At 37.6% G+C, this 20,036-nt stretch overlaps 1 protein-coding gene across 4 annotated transcripts in view; it reads left to right on the top strand.

Annotated features, from left to right (window-relative positions):
* The window catches only part of NEGR1 (neuronal growth regulator 1), a 911,215-nt gene that overhangs the window by 693,173 nt on the left and 198,006 nt on the right, over positions 1–20,036 (top strand). For all 4 annotated transcript variants that reach the window (XM_063624045.1, XM_063624046.1, XM_063624044.1 and 1 more), the window contains 2 exons: positions 847–967; positions 19,140–19,291. In XM_063624045.1, the coding sequence (XP_063480115.1) occupies positions 847–967; positions 19,140–19,291 (273 nt within the window). The remainder of the gene's footprint in view (positions 1–846; positions 968–19,139; positions 19,292–20,036) is intronic.

Raw genomic sequence — 20,036 nt, 5'->3', positions numbered from 1 at the left:
CTCGGCCTCCCAAAGTGCTGGGATTACAGGTGTGAGCCACCACGCCCGGCCAATGCAATACATTTCTATCAATACATGATAGAAAGTTGATGGTATGAGAGATCCAGATACTCAGAGGAGGGGAAACTTTTTCCAGCTGGAGCAATAAGGAAGAACATGGGGATACTGACGCCTAAAATGGATCTTGAAGCTGTGGAAATAGGAAACAATGGCATTCAGACAGAAGAAACTACATTAAAGAAAAAAATCACTAAATTACTAAAGCATAAGGAGGAGGCTGGAAAAAACACAGAAGATTTCAAGAGCCCAGGCTTTGAGTTCACATGCCTGACTTCAAAGGCAAATTCTGCAACTAAGTAGCTGTGTGACCTTGATAATTCATTTAACATCTCTGAACTTGACTTTTCACATTTGTAAAATTGAGATAATACCATCACGCTTAGAGTATTTTTGTGAGGAAATCGAGAATGTAAAGCACCTAGCCCAGTGGCTGGCTCCCTGTGATCACTCAGTAGATGAGAACTATTACTGCAGTAGAGTTGGACTGTAGTACAGATGAAGTGTTACCCTCACCAATGCCATTTTTCCAGCAGGAAGCAAGGCCAAAATGTATTGCATTTACTCTGCACTCCCTGAAAACATTCATCTATTGTTCAACTTGAAAAACGAAGCTGAAAATGACTAGTCTTGTACTTGAAGCATAAAACACTGAAAATGTGATGCATTGGTCTATCAGGCATAAGATTGCTTTGAATATAGAAGGAATAAAAATATATGTGTGTCATATTTCTGTTGAGGATTATTTTTACTTATCCACTAGTATTTGTTTGTTTGTTTCTTTTGCAGTTGCTCCTACTATTCAGGAAATTAAATCTGGCACCGTGACCCCCGGACGCAGTGGCCTGATAAGATGCGAAGGTGCAGGTGTGCCACCTCCAGCCTTTGAATGGTACAAAGGAGAGAAGAAGTAAGGATTTTGTGATTATTACTGTGTTCTAAGCACTTTGAGCTAATGTGCTTGTGTTTCAGATACTTACTTTAGGCAATTTCTTTAACTGGCTTGAATGATTCTCAACAGCCTCCTCTCCAGCAAGCAAACTGAAGGGGCCCACGTGGGAGGGATGAGTAGCTAATAGCATCCAGAAGAAATGTCCACTTTGGTTTGCACGATCTCAGAAATGCCTGCAAATCCCCCATCACTGATGCATTTCATTTCTTCCCCTCTCTCCTGAAACACTACACCATTGCTCTTGCTGGCAACTCAGTTTATTTGGGAAGTAAACCAGCTCTTAAAGGACTTGAGTACAGCTTCCACAAGAGCACTTCAAAAGCAATAGGAACTGCTGTGTTTGCCTGGCTTCCTTGATAAGCCTCAACCCTTTCACCTGCCTTATTCTCCCACAAGATAGTTTAACATTTTGTTTTATAGAACACTATGTTTTAGATATTCTGTCACTAAAGAGGCTGTAGAGGAGATAAAATACATGCCTAAAGGACTAACCAATGGGATTTTAGGGCTGCTCTTATTTCAACTCTGTGTGATTACTCCCTTGAGAAGACCCAAAAACCTTGGCAAGAGCTATTGAATAAGATAAGACAGGACTTGACAACTTTCTCTTTACTTTCAACCAGTAGGCTCATTCAGACCTCTTCAAATTCTGTTATCAAGCCAGCAAAAAATCACAAGACCCCTGTGGGTAAACTGGAGTCTATAATGCAGAGAAGAGGGAATTATCTATACTGTATAGAGTCTGCGTCAAAACTAGGGAGGAATATATTCAAGCAAATGCTAGGTTAAAGCACATCGAATTCCCACTTTCGAAGTCAAAAAAGCCAAATGTTGGCAATTCCATACTGTACAACATATATGTAGGGGGTTTACATACTGTATTAGTCCGTTCTCATGCTGCTATAAAGAACTGCCCAAGACTGGGTAACTTATAAAGGAGAGAGGTTTAATTGACTCACCGTTCCACATGGCTGGGGAGGTCACAGGAAACTTACAATCACAGTGGAAGGGGAAGCAAGCATGTCCTTCTTCACTAGGTGGCAGGAGAGAGAAGTCCCAAGCAAAAGGGGGAAAACTCCCTTAAAAAACCATCAGATCTTGTGAGAACTCACTCACTATCATGAGAACAGGATGGGGGAACTGCCCCCATGATCTAATCACCTCCCATGGGTCTCTCCCCCAACACATGGAGATTACAATTCAAATTAAATTCAGGATGAGATTTTGGGTGAGGACACCTCCAAATGATATCATTTACTTATGTCAAGGCTCATAACCAATTGCAGCTAAATATCTGAACAGAAAACTGGTGAAATTATATAAAGACTTAGGTATTACCACAAAGGATAAGAATGTATGTGATACAAGCAGGTATTTTTTTTCTGGAACTGGAATCAAAAGATTTGTGGAAGACAATATCCCTTTTTAACATCAACCTTAATAATAAGGGATAATATCCCCATAACAGTCTCATTTCTTCTGACTGGTTTTATCTACAAATTTTTTTAGCTATTTTATATGCAACTTCTTCTATAATTTGGGTTGTTTAAATTCTTTTTACTAATTTATATGTTTTTACTAATTCTAAATTTGCCTTTTTATAGCTTAGTAGAAGACTCCATATTTTTATATACTGAGAATTAGGTAAACTGGTCTGTGGTCACTCTCATTTCACCCTACAATATTGTACATCTGCCAATATAGCCTTTCTCAGATTTTGATAACCCAGGTTGAGAAGTTCCGGTTTGTAATTACCTATATGGACAAATATCCAGAAAAGTAGTTCTGAATCCTTTATAAGTTATGGAACTCTTTGTTCAGTACAATCTTATTTGGAAGGCCAAGAAGTAATATTTATGAACACAGCACTTCTCGAGTAGATGCTGGGTAAATGGAGCCTCAATTCTACCTGTTCAGAACCCTCCTCTAAATTAGGACATCATTGCAGGAGTCCCCCAGATCCCTGGTTCTCTACAAAACACTGTATAAATAACACTGACAGACTATTTTGCATACCTTTCAAAGTCACTTTTTAATTTGTGTCATTAATTTCTTAAAAGCTGACAATCAGAGCTCCTTTGTTAAAGGCCATTTTGTTTCCAATACTGTGTGAAGCAATGTCCCGGATTTTTTTTTTTCTGCTCTTTTTCTCTTTTCTAAATTCAGAAACCATTGTCAAAAAAAAAAAAAAAAGCTACAATAATCCTCGGTCCACTTTCTTGCCCTATAGTAAATATAGAAAAGGGCCAATTGGTGCCCACAATCATAGCTTCAGTGATTTTTTTTTTCCTACTGTAGAGATGGACTACAGCTTTTATTAGATTTTCAAAGGAGTTCAGAACCATTTGCTAAAAAGGAAAAGGTAGATTGATTTTCCCCAATCAATGTCCTCCCCAACACACTCACACACATAGAAAAATGCAGCCGTGAAAATCAAATGCACTTGTGAAAGGCAAACATATTTTCAGTTCAGAGTGAAGCATACATTTATCATCTTTAGGGTTATATTTGAGGCAATATTCAAATTCTCAAATATCATTGTAATGAATAATTTCATTTCAAAACTAAAGTAAAGCAAAGTTGAGCATATGCAGGGAGTAGGAAAGAGAAGGATTCTGGTTGCCGAATGGTTGCACTCACTATGTAGATTCACCATAAACACCCAGGCCATTCAATTATTTACTTCATCAAAATCAAAAGTTAGCCAGTCACGGTGGCTCACGCCTGTAATCCCAGCACTTTGGGATGCAAAGATGGGTGTATCACGAGGTCAAGAGATCGAGACCACCCTGGCCAACATGGTGAAACCCCATCTCTACTAAAAATAAAAAAATTAGCCAGGCATGGTGGCAGGCACCTGTAGTCCAGCTACTCAGGAGTCTGAGGCAGGAGAATCTCTTGAACCCAGGAGGCGGAGATTACAGTGAGCCGAGATTGCTCCACTGCACTCCAGCCTGGAGACAGAGTGATACTCTGTCTCAACAAAATAAAAAATTAAAAAATAAATAAAAAGCTAACTATTTAGCAAGCACCTGCTATTGGACAGGTAGTGTTCTAAGTTGATAATATTTACCCATTTTACTCTTATAACAAACCTGTAAGGTAAATATTATTCTTCTTAACTTTTACCTGAGGAAACCAAAGCATAGAATGTTTTTAAGTAATTTGCACAAGTTCATACAGTTAGCGGCAGAGCTGGGATTTAAACCCAGGAAGTCTTATAAATCTTCATGCAGAGTCCATGGGTTTAACCCCTATACTATGGCACCTAGTGTAGGTCAAGGCCCTTAAGAGTCTATCAAACTAATTTGAAATGTCAATGTGAAATACCAAGGGTAAAAGCATTTCAAGTTGTTTATGGATTCGCAAAATAAGAAACTGCACGTACAAACACTCACTTATAATTTCCCAATTTATTTAGTCAAGGACACACAAAAATGGAGTCAAGAGGAACACAGCAGAAACAGATACAGCATGTTTCAGAGTTGTCTTCTTGACCTCTGAGGTCTTTAACTGGCAACATGAAGCTGTCAGAGACCCTGTCAGAGAGGAACAGAGTTTATTTCTGCAAGATCTAGAGTTTTGTTTCCTAGAGACCTTTTTTGATTTGAGGTTTGCATAAATACTCAGAAATAACTTATACGATCGCTTCACTTCTATGTAAGGTAATGTTTATAAATATTCATTTATCTTAAGTCAAGACCTTCAAAGCCAGCTCTTCATCCAGATAAACATAAACAAATAAACACAAACAGAAAACAGAGGCAGTGCCTGAATATCCATAGCCCTATCTCTGCCTGCAGTTCTTCAACATCCTGTAAAGTCCATTTCTGTGTGCTAAGAGCATTCAGCTTAAAACCCCTTAAAAGAAAGACTGTAAAATTAAGCACAATTTAAAGAAAAGAAATATATACTTACTGAGGAAAAAAAAAAACACTTTCCAGTTTCTTTGAGTTCTTTTATCTCATTTATTGTTCAGACCTCTGTGAGATAAGATTTATTATCATCAATTTACTGTTGACAAAACTGAGACACAAGAGACTTAACCTGAAGAGCACTCAGCTTTACATCACCATCAAGACATTTTAGATGTGATAACCTCTCGGCCCATGTTCTTTCCCTTGTTTCTGATGCCATTATTAGTTATCTATCGCTAAGTAACAAATTAACCCCAAACTTAGCAGCTAAAACCAGTAAGCACTAACCATCTCAAGCAGCCTCTGTGGGTCAGGAATCCAGGAGCAGTTTGGCTGGATGGTTATCACTCAGGGTCTCTCATAAGATTGCAGTTAAGATGTCACCTGGTGCTGTTCATCTGAAGGCTTGACTGGGGCTGGAGAATCTGCTTCCAAGATGACTGACCCACATGCCCAGCAAGTAGTGCTAGTTATTGGCAGATAGACTCAGTTAATTGCCACGTAGATGTCACCATAGGCAACGGGCTTCATCCAGTATTAGTGATCCAGAAGAGAGCTAGGTAGAAGCTGCCATGTCCTTTATAACATGGGGAAACCTTCTTCAATGTGATTTCATGTCATCAAAAACATTTGCTTAATGGGACTTTGGATGCCCTGAAATTGTCATTGTGAGAGGGAACAGGACAGGGATGACATGAATATCAAGAGGTGAGAGTCATCTGATGCCATCTTCAAAGACAGCTCCCACACTGTCTCTCTCATGCATTATCTAAGTATTTTTTACATTAGAAATATTAGTCATTTGGCTTTTAGTTTATTTCACCATGAGAGTGGCTAATGTTATATACTAGTTATTAAAATATTACCTCTTAGGATAAGGTAGTCATTTTTTAACATCATAGTTTCTTTCAGCACACCTGGAATGAAGAGTATCAATGGGCTTAATTTTACTATGTATGTATTTAAGCCTTGGGAAAATTAGAGTTATAAAGAGAGCCAAATATTTAAACTTTTTTCCTTAATAATATAGAAGGTTGTTAAGTAGAAATATACTCTTTATATGCATATGCAGTGAAAAGACAATTTCAGAACATCCAAAGTATCATTAAGCAAATGTTTTTGGTGATATGAAATTCAATTAATCTATTGTTTGAGAATAGTACATTCATTTAGGATTAAGGCTAAAAACATGAATTGTAATATACTGGCATTTCAATAGGTATTGCAAAAACATGGATCTGTATTACTTTGTGAAGATGGTAGTGCCATCTTGTCTTAGATGAGAATTTTGTTATTTTGCCTGCACCGTTGAATTCCCTCCTCTTTTTCGAGATTACCTCAAATCCAAGCCTGAGGTCTAGAAATACATGCTTTCTGATTTCTCATGACCATTTTAACTGCTCCAGGCTTTTAGGCAACTGATATGTTAGCTTGATTTAGTCATTTCACAATGTATACATATATAAAAATACCACATTATACCCTATAAGTATATAAAATTATTATTGGTCAATTAAAAATAAAATATTAAATAAATGAATAGATTTTAAAAATTGTATTTTACTTACTTTTCCTGTTTTTAGGCAAAGGGCTAATTGTAGAAATGCTTTTTTGGAATTTTTTAGCTGCAACAGCATTTCTTTCCTATTCCTCTACTGTAATTTAACATAGGGATGAAAACGTTGCAAAGGAGGTAAATATAAATTACTCCCATGAATGAAAAAGACATTAAAATTATCAATATATTAGTTTAAAAGCTATGTACCTAAAAAATGGAAATTTTTGCATTTGGCAATGTGGGGCCTATAATATCTTGACTTTTAAGCAACATATTTCAAACTTGGCCTATTCTCTTTTAAGTCATTCCTTATATCACTGCTATAGAAAGAAATGTGATGATCAGTATCATTTTGCCCTGGTGAGAAGGGTTAGTTATCTAGGTGCATAAAATATGCACGCATATGTTCTCACTCATAGGTGGGAATTGAACAATGAGAACACATGGACACAGGAAGGGGAACATCACACATCGGGGCCTGTTGTGGAGTGGAGGGAGGGGGGAGGGACAGCATTAGGAGATACACCTAATGTTACATGACGAGTTAATGGGTGCAACACACCAACATGGCACATGTATACATATGTAACTAACCTGCACGTTGTGCACATGTACCCTAAAACTTAAAGTATAATAAAAAATATGCATGCATAGACAAGTACAAAATGTATGCAGATACCAATGAATACATAGGAAAATACCTAAAGCCAACCTTGTAGAATGTGCCATGTTCACTTTACATAGAGGCATGGTGACCTTCTTCAGTAAGGTTGATGTTAAGTTTCACTTTAGATAATGATTATTTTTCATTCCTGATTTTACAGTGGTAACATGAACTTGAGAAATCATAATAAAGAATAATGACCATTCCTCTCCTCTTTTCTATTCTAAATATTTACTACCTGATTGTCTAAGCAGGCTATAAATTTTATGTGAGTATTCACTTTGCTGCAGGACTGTGGGAGGGAGGGTCTTCTCCCCTTCTTATATTTTTGAGGAAACCAGCAAAATGAGTTAAAATATTTTTGTATGTAGGAAAATTTTGATGCCCCGTTCTTTACTGTTTTCATGCAATTTATTTATGTCAAAATTATGAATACATTACATTTGCATAGCAGATTATGATTTTCAAGGCTTTATTATGTGTGGTGGCTTTGCAAAATGTTCACCTTGTTTCACTTACATAGAGTCAATTCTTAAGCATGGGGTGCTACATGAGAGAGAGAGGAAGAGAGAAAAAGCTAGATAGCACATATAATTAAATGGCATGACTTGCTACTCTACTGCTTCAAAAGTACATACCATGGGAGATATGAACCTGGCTGCTCCTTCAGTTGGTCTTCATTCCCGTATATCTCTGATAGTATGAGCATCTCTCTATTTTTAATGAGGTTTTAATGTTGAAAATGTTTGTTTAATGTAACATGGCTCTGAAACAAAGCCAACTACTTTAGTGCTCACTCATCAACAGTGATGTAAAGCAGGGGTCAGCAACATTTTTTAAAACATATATTCCTATGAGTAAAATATAAAATTTAGCAAAAACTAACAATATTTCCATACTGATTTTTACTTATGGTTATGCATTTCTGAACTAGTGTATTCATGCATTAAATGACCTGAGACAGAAAATTTTAAAAATGAGATAAGAATACAATACAAATGGACCTTCTGTTATTTTTTTCTCACACTCCAAATAGTCATTTTATTTCTACTTTAAGATACTTGCTTTCCATTTTGGAAACTATTGTAAAGTATGGTAGTTTCAAACAAGGAAGTTTAAGGAATTTTCTTTTTTTTTTTTTGAGACGGAGTCTTGCTCTGTCACCCAGGCTGGAGTGCAGTGGCACGATCTTGGCTCACTGCAAGCTCCGCCTCCCAGGTTCATGCCATTCTCCTGCTTCAGCCTCCCGAGTAGCTGGGACTACAGGTGCCCGCCACCAAGCCCGGCTAATTTTTTGTATTTTTTTTAGTAGAGACGGGGTTTCACCGTGTTAGCCAGGATGGTCTTGATCTCCTGACCTTGTGATCTGCCCGCCTCGGCCTCCCAAAGTGCTGGGATTACAGGCTTGAGCCACCGCACCCGGCCTAAGGAATTTTCAAGATTAATTTTAATGACATGCAACTTTACCTTATATGCTGACTTTGCTATCTTATAACATATTTTACAACTTACTACATACTGTCTTACTCATTCTTTGTATAATTCTAACCAGATTACATGTGATAATAAAAACTGTATCTTTTGAAGGTGAAATGACTTGAAGGAAAGCACAGGCCTAATTTTCAGACTCCTATGTCAGGATATCTCTCTTCTAGATTTTACATTGCAAGTTTGATTATTCAGAAGAGACTAGAAGTACATTCTGTTTCTCTTTTGCTTTTATCTTATCATTCACACGGTGGTCCTTACCAACGTAGGCAGTTACATGTTTTGATTTAGAAGAGTATTAGAAATAACCTTATTACCATTTCAGGTTAAAAGTGATCTTCTCTTCTAACTTCAGATTTCACTTCTTCATTCACCTGTGAGATAATTTGAAAAGTTTCACTTCTTCATTCATCTGTGAGATAATTTGAAAAGGAAAGAAAAGTTCCTGAATTGAAGAAATTTGCATTTCTAGTATCTCATTATTATATTTCGCTATGTCGTGTTATGTTGTTTATTTTTTTATTTATTTCATTTGATGATATTTCTTCTAATAGCCAATGTGGTCTCAGTACAACTCTCACCACGTTTGTGATGACTTTAACATTCAAGGCCAGAGATGCAAATAAATATATGAAATAACTGAAAGCATTTCAACTACTAGGAATTGAAGAGCACATGCCCATGTGAAACACAAATACATATTATTACATTGAAAACATTGGGTCAGATGAAGATGAAAGTGGGCCACCTCCAGTTTGCATCTTGTGGCTTAGAGTGTAGGATTTGTCATAAAAATCAGCAAAATGAAATAAGTACAAAGTAAGAAAATTTTCAGGGAACCCAAAGCCAAGACCTGTGAAAGTGCACAGTAAGAGCCCATTCAACTCAAATAAAAGGGTTACAGAATACTTCAGGGCAAATGTGGCTTTTTTGCTGGATGCCAAAGGATGAGTAGCACTTCCAAAAATTCCACGGGGTTAAGAATAATCATGGGCAAGAGAAGAACATGATCAATGTCACGTAAGCATTATGCACAAGGTTTTTAAATGTCTTGGTGTGCAGGATATGACATCAGGTACAACAGGAGTTAGGGCTAGAAAGGCACCTTAGGGAAAGACTTGGAGGGTCTTAAATGTTACAAGGCGTTTGCACTGGATTCCAGAAGTATTGGAAAGCTATTGAGGGGATTTTCAAGATTACTAAAACAATCTAGTCTCTTTGTTGTGCGTAGCAGTAGTTTAATTTATTTATTGATTTATTTTAGATTCAGCAGGTACATGTGCAAGGCTGTTATATGGGTATATTGCATAATGGTGAGGTTTGGGTTTCTAGGGCCCCCAACACCCAAATAGTGAACATTGTACTCAATAAGTAAGTTTTCATCCCTCACTCCTCTCCCAGCCTACCCACTTTTGGAATCCTCAGTGCCTATTTTCCATTTTTATGTCCATGTGTACCCATTTTTTAACTCCCACTTATAAGTGAGAATGCAGTATTCGATTTTCTGTTTCTGAGTTATTTCACTTAGGATAATGGCCTATAACTCCATCCATGTTGCTGCAAAGGACATTATTTTATTCTTTCATATGGCTGCATAGTATTTCACTGAATATATGTGCCACATTTTCTTTATCCAATCAACCATTGATGGATGCTCAGGTTGATTCCATGACTTTGCTATTGTGAATAGTGCTATGATAAACATGCAAGTGCAAGTGGCTTTTTAATATGATTATTTGTTTTCCTCTGTTGAGTGGAATTACTGGGCCAAATAGTAGCTCTGTTTTTATTTATTTGAGACATCTCCATAGTGTTCTTCATGGAAGTTGAACTAGTTTACGTTTCTCCCAGTCATGTACAAGCATACCCTTTTCTCCACATCCACACCAACATCTGTTGTTTTTTTGACTTTTGAATAATAGCCATTCTGACTGGTGTGAGATGGTATTTCATTGTGGTTTTAATTTGCATTTCTCTGATGATTAGTGAAGCTGAGCATTTTATGTATGTTTGTTGGCAGCTTGTACGTCTTCACAAAATATTTCTTAGAGTAGTTGGAAGAAATGGATGGGAAAGTTAAAATATGGCTTAGAGTATTGGATATGCAGTTAAAAAGCAAGAGAGAAGAAAGGCAGTATTTGCTTATTTCAGTGACTAATTGGATATAAGGAAAGGAAAATTTGAACATAATTCTATGTTTTCCATCTAGACAACAAGATAAAGAGTGAAGCCACTGGCTGAGGCTGGAACACAGGAAGAAAGGTTCGGGAGGGATCACACTCAGTTCGGTTTGGGACATACTAGAATCAAGGGGTTAGTACTGCACACACAGAGTCTACCCATAACAGCTGGAATTAGGTTGTGTTTTTAAAATGCATAATGATCTTTCTAAAATAAATAGTTGGTCTTACACTTTATGTATGAAGCCTGTCAGTGTTTCTTCACTGTCCCTGGAATAAAGTCCTCACAACAGAGGGTGGTATGTAGGTTTCTTCACATTCTGGCCCCTGTATTCCACTCTGGCTATCAATCTTGCCATTCTACCCTCACACAACAGGAGCTGTGGCTATCCTGAAATATTTCCATTCCCAGACTTTGATATGAGCTCGCTCTCTCAGGCCTCTTCACATGTTGGCGCCTTTGTTTGTAAGCCCCTTCCACTCACATACCCATTTGGCTGCCTTTGGCTGGCGGCCTTCCACTGCCTAGTCCTTCCGTCTCCATGGGGATGCCACCTTCTCCAGGAAAGCTACCACAACGAGATTTTTCCTATCTGGGGAGGGAGCTCTTCAAATGTACCCTCATGGGCTTACATCTAACAAGCACTTATTAAACCAAACACAACTTATTTTCCTTTTTCATCTCTCCTGCTAAGCTCTAATCTACTTGGAAATGAGGATTCTTCCTTGTTCACTATCATGTCCCCAACACTTATCATGGTATTTGGCATGAATGACACACTCTGTTGGAAGACTGCGTTATAGCCTTTTACTAAATATAAAATAGAGCCATTCTTATTTTAACACACTTTCAAATTGGTGAAAGACTATTAGTACAAATGAATCCTGTCACGTTAGATTGCAGGACATTGTAAACCCAGTATATGATTAGAGAAAGGAAGCTGATTTCTGTTGCTCAATTCTGGCTTCTCAAGATTTTTTCTTTGTGAATATAGTTTCTGAGAAATGGTTGTGCTGTTATATTGTGGGGTAATATTTTACATTAAAATCATGGGCATATTGATATTAGAAAAATAGTTCAAGTGGTGAGGAGAAATCCAGTCATAGGCCAGGTTGCCAGGGATACAGGAACTCACAGCAGTTAGGGAGGCTTGACATCTGTACCGTAGCCATTGTTTATTTAATGTAGGGTTAAAAGGGAATATCCTGCCATGCGAATCACATTGTCACAAGGAAAGCAGCCCAAAGGTCTCTAATCTAAAATTATTAATTTCATTAAAATTGATAAAGTAAACAAGACACACATTTTAAATAGCTTAATAAAGTCTAGATTCATTAAAGTGTCCTAATATATTATAATAACATTAATTTATTCAAATGCACAACTAAAGATAGATACCCCTTGGGGCTAAGACAGTGATGCATGATATTCTTCAGCCTGTTCCTAGGAATAAATGATATCATATTGTTTTCAAGCCTTAAGTATCAAGCAGCACAATAAACCAGTAGGTTGCCATAGCAGCATATTCACATAAATTTTCATTTCTCTCTGGTATCTAGCAGTTCTTGCTCCTCCTCCTCCCTTTCACTTTTCTTTGTTGTTAAATCTGTGAAAAGCTTAGATGAGATTGATGATGCACATGTAATTGATACTGAGTTTGGCACATCTTGAAATCACGATGCCACGATCTTTTCAGTCACTCTCCTAGATCTTTTCTTTAAAAATAATTTCCTGAATGCTCAATATTTAATATTTTTCTGCCAACTGAGAGGAAATATATCTGTTCTAAGAAACAGACTCTATCATTGAACAATAACACCTATCATAATCTAGTGCCTACTGCATTTGGCATTTATGTGCATAAATATTACACATTAAATATTTTTAAAAACATTTTAACATTAACACTTTGTGGTTGGCTTCGTTTCTCCCATTTCACAGATGAAAAAACTAAGAATTACTAAAATATAAAAACATAATTCATTCAGACAAGCATGCAACAATTACTCTATACCTATTAAGTATCCAACACTATAGTACATGCTTAGAATACAATGCATAACAAAATCAACCTTGAACCTTGCCTTAAAAGAGTTATACTCTAATGAGGAAGATGGACATTAATAAAAAATCACACAAATATATGAAAACTTAAAGCTGAAATGATGTTAGAAAAAAAAGTATTTGATGTTATGATGATAATTTGGCCAAGCCAAGCAGAATACAATAACCCCATACCATCACGATAACTTGAACTTTACAGAGAATTTTAGGATTACTCTAAAATACTGCATTCTTGTCATTTGGATAGGTTGCATTTTTCTGCCATTCTTGACTATATTCTGCATATATACTATGAGGAGGGACTTTCTTCCATCCAAATATTTAGTGAACCTAGAGGAAGAAAAACAAACAGTAATTGATGCTGAGAGTGTGTGTATGTCGGAGAGAGTGTGAGCAGGGAAGGAGGAGAGAACCTACTGTGTGTTTCTCATCTCAGGCTACAAGAAGCCTGGGAGACAGACTATGGGAAGCTGGACACAGCTGCTCTAAAATGCTGCACTGAAAGACATAACTAAGCCCCAAATACATAGTCAAGAGGCTTCTGGTCCAGAGATATATCCAGATAGTATTTTTTTTTAGTTAATTTTTTACCCATTAGACTCACCTCTTGGATCAAACCTGGCTTTCCCGGCATGGGTGCCACATACCACTTGGCTATTTAGCTCCCTTGGTTTTATTCCCTGGCTTGACTTGATTTTCTTGAAGTATCCGTGATTTCTGATTTGTCTCTCCAAACTTAGGTACAATATCCTGGTTTCTACATAGTGATTTGAATGCCAATTTCTACTTTGGGAGGGTGCCAGTAGTCAGAGGACCTAACTTTAAATCTTGATTCTGCCACTTATCAGATGGCGCAAGATAAATTAACCTAATCTTCTTAAATGTCTGTTTTCTCATCTATAAAATGGGACTGATAACACCTACCTCCTAGGATTGCTGTGAAGATTTGTTGATATGTACACTTCAACATGCTTAAAGTTTTCTGCGTGTTCATTTTTCACACTTGTAACACGAAACATTATTGTGTACAATGCTGAATTTTTTTTTTAAATTTTGGGACGGAGTCTCAGTCTGTTGCCCAGGCTGGAGTGCAGTGGCACGATCTTGGCTCACTGCAACATCTGCCTCCTGGGTTCAAGCAATTCTCCTGCCTCAGCCTTGCGAGTAGCTGGGATTATGGGCACCCACTGGGATTACCACACCTGGCTAATTTTTGTATTTTTAGTAGAAACGGGGTTTCACCCTGTTGGCCAGGCTGGTCTCGAACTCCTGACCTCAAATGATCCACCCGCCTCAGCCTCCCAAAGTGCTGGGTGGGCCACCATGACCGGCCACAATGCAGAAAATTTTTAGTATAAGATTACTTCAGTCGGCCAGGCACGGAGGCTCACGCTTGTAATCCCAGCACTTTGGGAGGCCGAGGCGGGTGGATCACGAGGTCAGGAGATCGAGACCACAGTGAAACCCCGTCTCTACTAAAAATACAAAAAATTAGCCGGGCGTGGTGGCGGGTGCCTGTAGTCCCAGCTACTCCGGAGGCTGAGGCAGGAGAATGGCGTGAACCCGGGAGGCGCAGCTTGCAGTGAGCCGAGATCGTGCCACTGCACTCGAGCCTGGGTGACAGAGGGAGACTCCGTCTCAAAAAAAAAAAAAAGAAAAAGATTACTTCAGTCATAAATGTATTGAGAACAGATAAAATGTCCCACATACATAAAGCATTCCTGGTCACATTGAAAAGACTAGAAATACAGTCTGATTCACAGCCTACACACACACACACACACACACACACAGAGAGAGAGAGAGAGAGAGAGAAAGAGACATATATATATGTATATATATATAAATAAAACTCCATCCTTGAGAGAGGCATTATGAGATGTGTTGTGGAAGGGCCCTGTATGCTATCTTAATGTCATCTTCAGATTTTCAGGTAGAATTACGGTCCTTGAGATAATAACTATGCCGTAGTTTTCCTCTATAGTTCCTAACTCTCTTTCAGCATAGAAGGCATTTAATCATAATTTGATAACCAAATAAAACCTCATTTTTGTTAAGTCCATGTAAGAGTTCTACCATCACTCACGACTTTTTCTCAGTCTTTCTCTTTTGTTTTAATTTGAGCTGTATCTTTAGTTCACACAACATCTTGGAATTCTACAAGCCTACAATCCATTGCTGACATTAATATTTCTTGTCTTTGTAAATAAGACTGTTATGATTCAAGGGTTAACTTCCCCCATCATCGAATACCAAAGATTGATTAATAAGACCATATTAATCTGCCCACTCATATAAAATGGTATGTCATTATCATGTTCTCTCATAATTCCAGTCTGATAAAAGATTTATCATTATTTGAGAATGCCTCCCTCACTCTTATTCCAAGTTATTCTAATATTTAAAATGTTGTCTTATACTTCTTAATATATATTTCCTACATTAGGAATGACGCCTTTCTGAGGCTGTTTTCATCTGCAAGTTGGTTTCTCTAGAGATATCTGTTGTTATTCCTGACCTGGAAAGACAGATAGTGAACAATAGTCTTAAAATGTGGATTAAGGCTGGATTTATATATAAAATGAATGAGGTCCAGTGTGGCTGCTCCATTTCTTAATAATTTTGCAATCTTAACAATCAGTGCTGATGGTTATGTAGCCAGTTTTTTGGGGTGATGTTGCTGCAGGCTCTTCTGGTCATCCCAGATAGCTGCTGCCTGGAGCGAGGTTATGATTGTAAAGTTTGTGTCCATTTTGTGAGTCAGAAATATAAGTATCCCTAGTTACCAGTGGGCTTTCCATGTGCTACTTCTTACTGACACTGGAAAATATAGGGGACTATTCTAATTCAGAACTAGTTGGTGGGTTGGGCTGTGTCACTTATGAGCTGACAGCCTTGGCTAGCAAAGCAAATAGCCTGCGGTTCACAGATTTATGAGGCATTGGCAAAAGCCAGAAGGGAGAAGAGGAGTGAGAGTTATGGTTCTCAATGTGGAGCAAACTTCTATTGGTGTCAGAGGATAGAGGACAGCAGGGTCCACAGAAGTAGAAGGATCTTATAACTATATTCCCTATGATAAAACCGCAATGAAGAAAAATGACCAGGTATTTCCAAGTAGGCACCATATAGTACCGATCTATGCTGAAGAAATGGATGCCATATTTAACTCCGAGCTCTGCAGAATTTGTTTCTACTTTTTTTTTTTTTGGCAGGGAGGGGCGGGGTTCAGCAAGGGCTATAAGAAAGCATATTTCATTGTATAATCTAAGTCAATATAAGAATGATTCTTTTTACAGAAATAAAGTTATAGACAATCATATTAGAATAAATCAATTTTGTAAAGAAAAACATCATCAATTAGAGAGCTCTTTTATCATTATTTGGTTTTAGTCAAGGAGTGAATCACATTAGGGTCATATACGCTGGAGCTTCTAGCTGTGGCTCAAATTTATATATCCAGTAATTAAGGGGAGTTATGTTCATATTAACAAGGTCCCCACAGTGACCAAAATACCCTTATGTTGTAAACCCCTGTGTATGTGCTGGATTCTTCTCCTTGGCTCTGACCTTCTCAAGGGCAGAGATCACGGGTTCCCAGTCCTGTCCCTAGTCACTCAGCCAGCATAGAGCTCATCTTTGTAGCAATTTAATGAATATTTTCAGAATTGATCTGAATAATTGAGAAAGCCTGTCTTCATACCCCAGAACTCTGCTGGAAAATCACAAAAGTACATTCTCTAGACATATACACCATATCAGAAGTCACTCTCCCACAAAGTCAGCTTTGCAAAGTCCTTCTTCCAGCCATATACCAGATAGAGATAGGTTCTTACGTGATGTTTGAGGAGTCAGCACTTCTAAAACACACAACTACAGAAGAAAGTAAGCTTTAGATTTCTCTAGTAATTTCAGAAAAGTAGCTTTCCCGAGAGGGAAGAAAATTCCCTTAGGGAACGTAGTTTGCTCCTTTATTGGCCGTAATAACCTGCCTGGCTGATCCGAGTAGCAGGGGTTGGAGCACTAATGCTCCACTCTGGTAAGGATGCACACGGTACTGCTGGCCAGAGGCCCAAAATGGGCCCACACATACAGAGTATGGATGCGCTACATGATTCAGCAACATCTGTGGCTGTGCCTTCAGATACATTTAAGGGCAGGGAACTGGAAGCTAATTCACCCAGAAAGACAGCCATAAGAAACATAAGCATATAGTGCCATGGAGTGTCTGAATTCACTTCCTCAAGTATCTCCCCTGGGTCTAGCCAGTTGAAGGCCCTGGTTAGTTGCTCTCTCAACTCGTCAGCAGGTGAATAGTCCTACTTTTGGTCGATGGGGCACAACAGGGATTTAGTAGTCTAGGGAGTTTCTGAGTCCTCTGGAGAGTGTGTCTATAACAAAGATGCGGGCAAATTGATTTCAGTCATAATGCTGAAACTTGCAAGGCAATGAAACTGGTTTTTTACACAGCATCTATACTGATCAGTTAAAAATGAAGTTGTTAATGTGATGCAGAAAAATATGTAATAACAACTAGGGGAATTTAGCATAAATGTTTCTAGGCTAAAAATATGAGACAGAAGAATAAAAGCTGCCATATCCATGATATTTTATGCCCTATTATCTTATGTCAGAGTTGGAGATCATTAAATTTATTGCTCAAGCTAAAGTGTGTTCAATGTTTATTTAACTCACAGTTTTATTAATCTGATTAAAGTTTGCATTTGGGGTAAGCCAGATTCAGCTATTACATGAAACATAAGTAATTCCCAGAGTAATCAAGTATGACTGCTCATTTTAATCTGCATTTAACTACAGTATATTTCATCTAAATTCAGGTGCAAGCCACATAGTATAATGCAAAGGAGTTCAAATTGAACTCTCAGGGGTTGCCATTTATTGGCATCTTCATAATTAAAAAAATACAAAAACTTGAACACATTAAAGACAAAAAACTACCATGCCATTTGGACTATCAGTTTACATAGCCTATGCTGTGATCAGTGCATCTCCTTTGCAATAAACTTGGGGTACATTGTGGAGAAGTTAGTATCAAGTTGACATACTCATTGTAGGAAAATTTATATTTAAAGAGATAATTTTTGAAGAGGCGACTGAAGTGGGCTTACCAATGCCTATGTTGGGGGAACACCACCTGAATACCATTGACCTTTGTACTACTTATTATGTATATATTAAGTGCTTTGTAGGATTCAAATATCAGAAATCATCTCCATTTAGCCTTTCCTTTTGAGGAATTTAAAACAATTCAATGTATTTGCTTTGAAAAGACTGTGTATATGGAAACTGCTAGAGAGAATAGTACAAAAGAAACATACAGAGAGAGAGAGATAAGAGCCCTTTAAGATAAATTAGAAAAAGAGAGATAAGTCTTAGGTTAGACCTAAATGAGGAAGGAAGAATCTGACTAGCAGAAATAGAAGGTACAAGAGATGGGTTACAGATTTAGAAAAAAGGTGAAGCAGAAGTAGGTACAACATGCATTGAAAATGGTGAAGCCATGCCAGCCTGTTTCAGAGTGAGGGCCTCTGGTGGTAAATCCAGAGACTGTTGGACAATTAGTGTGAATTTGGGTATAGCCGAATCCCATACTGAAGCCCAGAGAGTTTTAAAGTCTTTCCCAGGCACATTCCTGAAATATGGCAGTGATGGGACTCAACTTTAAATGCTATCTCCAATACTATATGGCTGTCTCTTTCTAGGTTTAATGGACGTTATCTGTCTGGGTTGTACAAGAGTAAAGTGGTGTTGACTCTGGACTCAGAACCATCCTATCACAGTTGTAGGGTTAACTTTCAAGGGAGTTATTTAATAATATCTGAAATGACCCAGACGTACTCCAGCCAGCTTACCTAGAAACCATCAGTTTGTACTTTCAGTGGAATCTTTATATTTATTTCCCTTAAACTCCTTCCTGACTTTAATAGATGAGATATTATTGGTATGGTATGTTTTATTTTCTAAAATATGTAACAGTGCCTAAATAGGACATGTAGCTATCCAAGCTCAGTTTGTTATATAGCACAAATAATCCCACAGGAACAATCTACAGCTGACATGTAACCTCACCTCCCCCAAATCTACTAATGTAAGTGAAATGTAAATTGCACCACTATCACATTATATGCTAACATCAGCGTGGTTGAATTGTCTATGGGTTGCCATGACAACCCCAGCTAAGATAAAAATGAAACTGGTATTCACAATACATATTTACCTAGAGCTTATTTTGTCTTCTAGGCTCTTCAATGGCCAACAAGGAATTATTATTCAAAATTTTAGCACAAGATCCATCCTCACTGTTACCAATGTGACACAGGAGCACTTCGGCAATTATACTTGTGTGGCTGCCAACAAGCTAGGCACAACCAATGCGAGCCTGCCTCTTAGCCGTAAGTAATGCAATGGTACCAAAATGCTTCCAGGGGCCTCTGGGCCCCTATCCATCAGTAGAGATAAAACCTAAGAATGGAGTACGTTCATTTTAAAACTCAACCTGATGTGACACATTCCTTATACGTCACACATTCCTTACACGTCACACATTCCTTACACATGGAAACTTTGCCCCCAAATCATATAGTTGTCCAAGGATTTTATAATCCCTGTAGAAGTCTACATGTGTTTAAAAAAAATGTGTTAGAGCTGAGAAAGGAAAAAATACATAAATAATAGGGCTAACTGAAAAAGTGTCTTTTGGCTGAAGTCAGTAGATTTGGTGAGATTTTGTTGGTTTTTAAATGTATTCCATATTCTTGAAGTATAGATTAACATGGCTTGAATTTACTCTTGGTTGGTTTTCATAAAACATTCATCTTGGGGTAGCCAGAATTTCACAAGCCATACAAAAAATGAAACAGTAAGTAAATGATCGTGGACAAAATATTTTATCCATATAGATAATATTTTTACTCAAAATTGTATTTTAAAATAAAACTTAAGATTTTATTCAAATAAATACTACATTTCTAATGTATCTTACTTCCTAAGGACTAAAAATTAATGAAGAAGCACAAACACAAGGATCGGGTAAAAGGATAGAAACCTCCATGAATGTTTCCTCCTATAATTAATTTTACTGCTGTTTAGAAGCTGCGTAACCAACAAATTGTTGCAGCCACAAAATATTCTTAATTT

Source organism: Symphalangus syndactylus, chromosome 12, assembly GCF_028878055.3.
Source record: "Symphalangus syndactylus isolate Jambi chromosome 12, NHGRI_mSymSyn1-v2.1_pri, whole genome shotgun sequence".
NCBI classification, from domain to species: Eukaryota; Metazoa; Chordata; class Mammalia; order Primates; family Hylobatidae; genus Symphalangus; species Symphalangus syndactylus.
The sequence above is the reverse complement of the archived record's forward strand: the minus strand, read 5'-3'. Positions and strand labels throughout refer to the sequence as shown.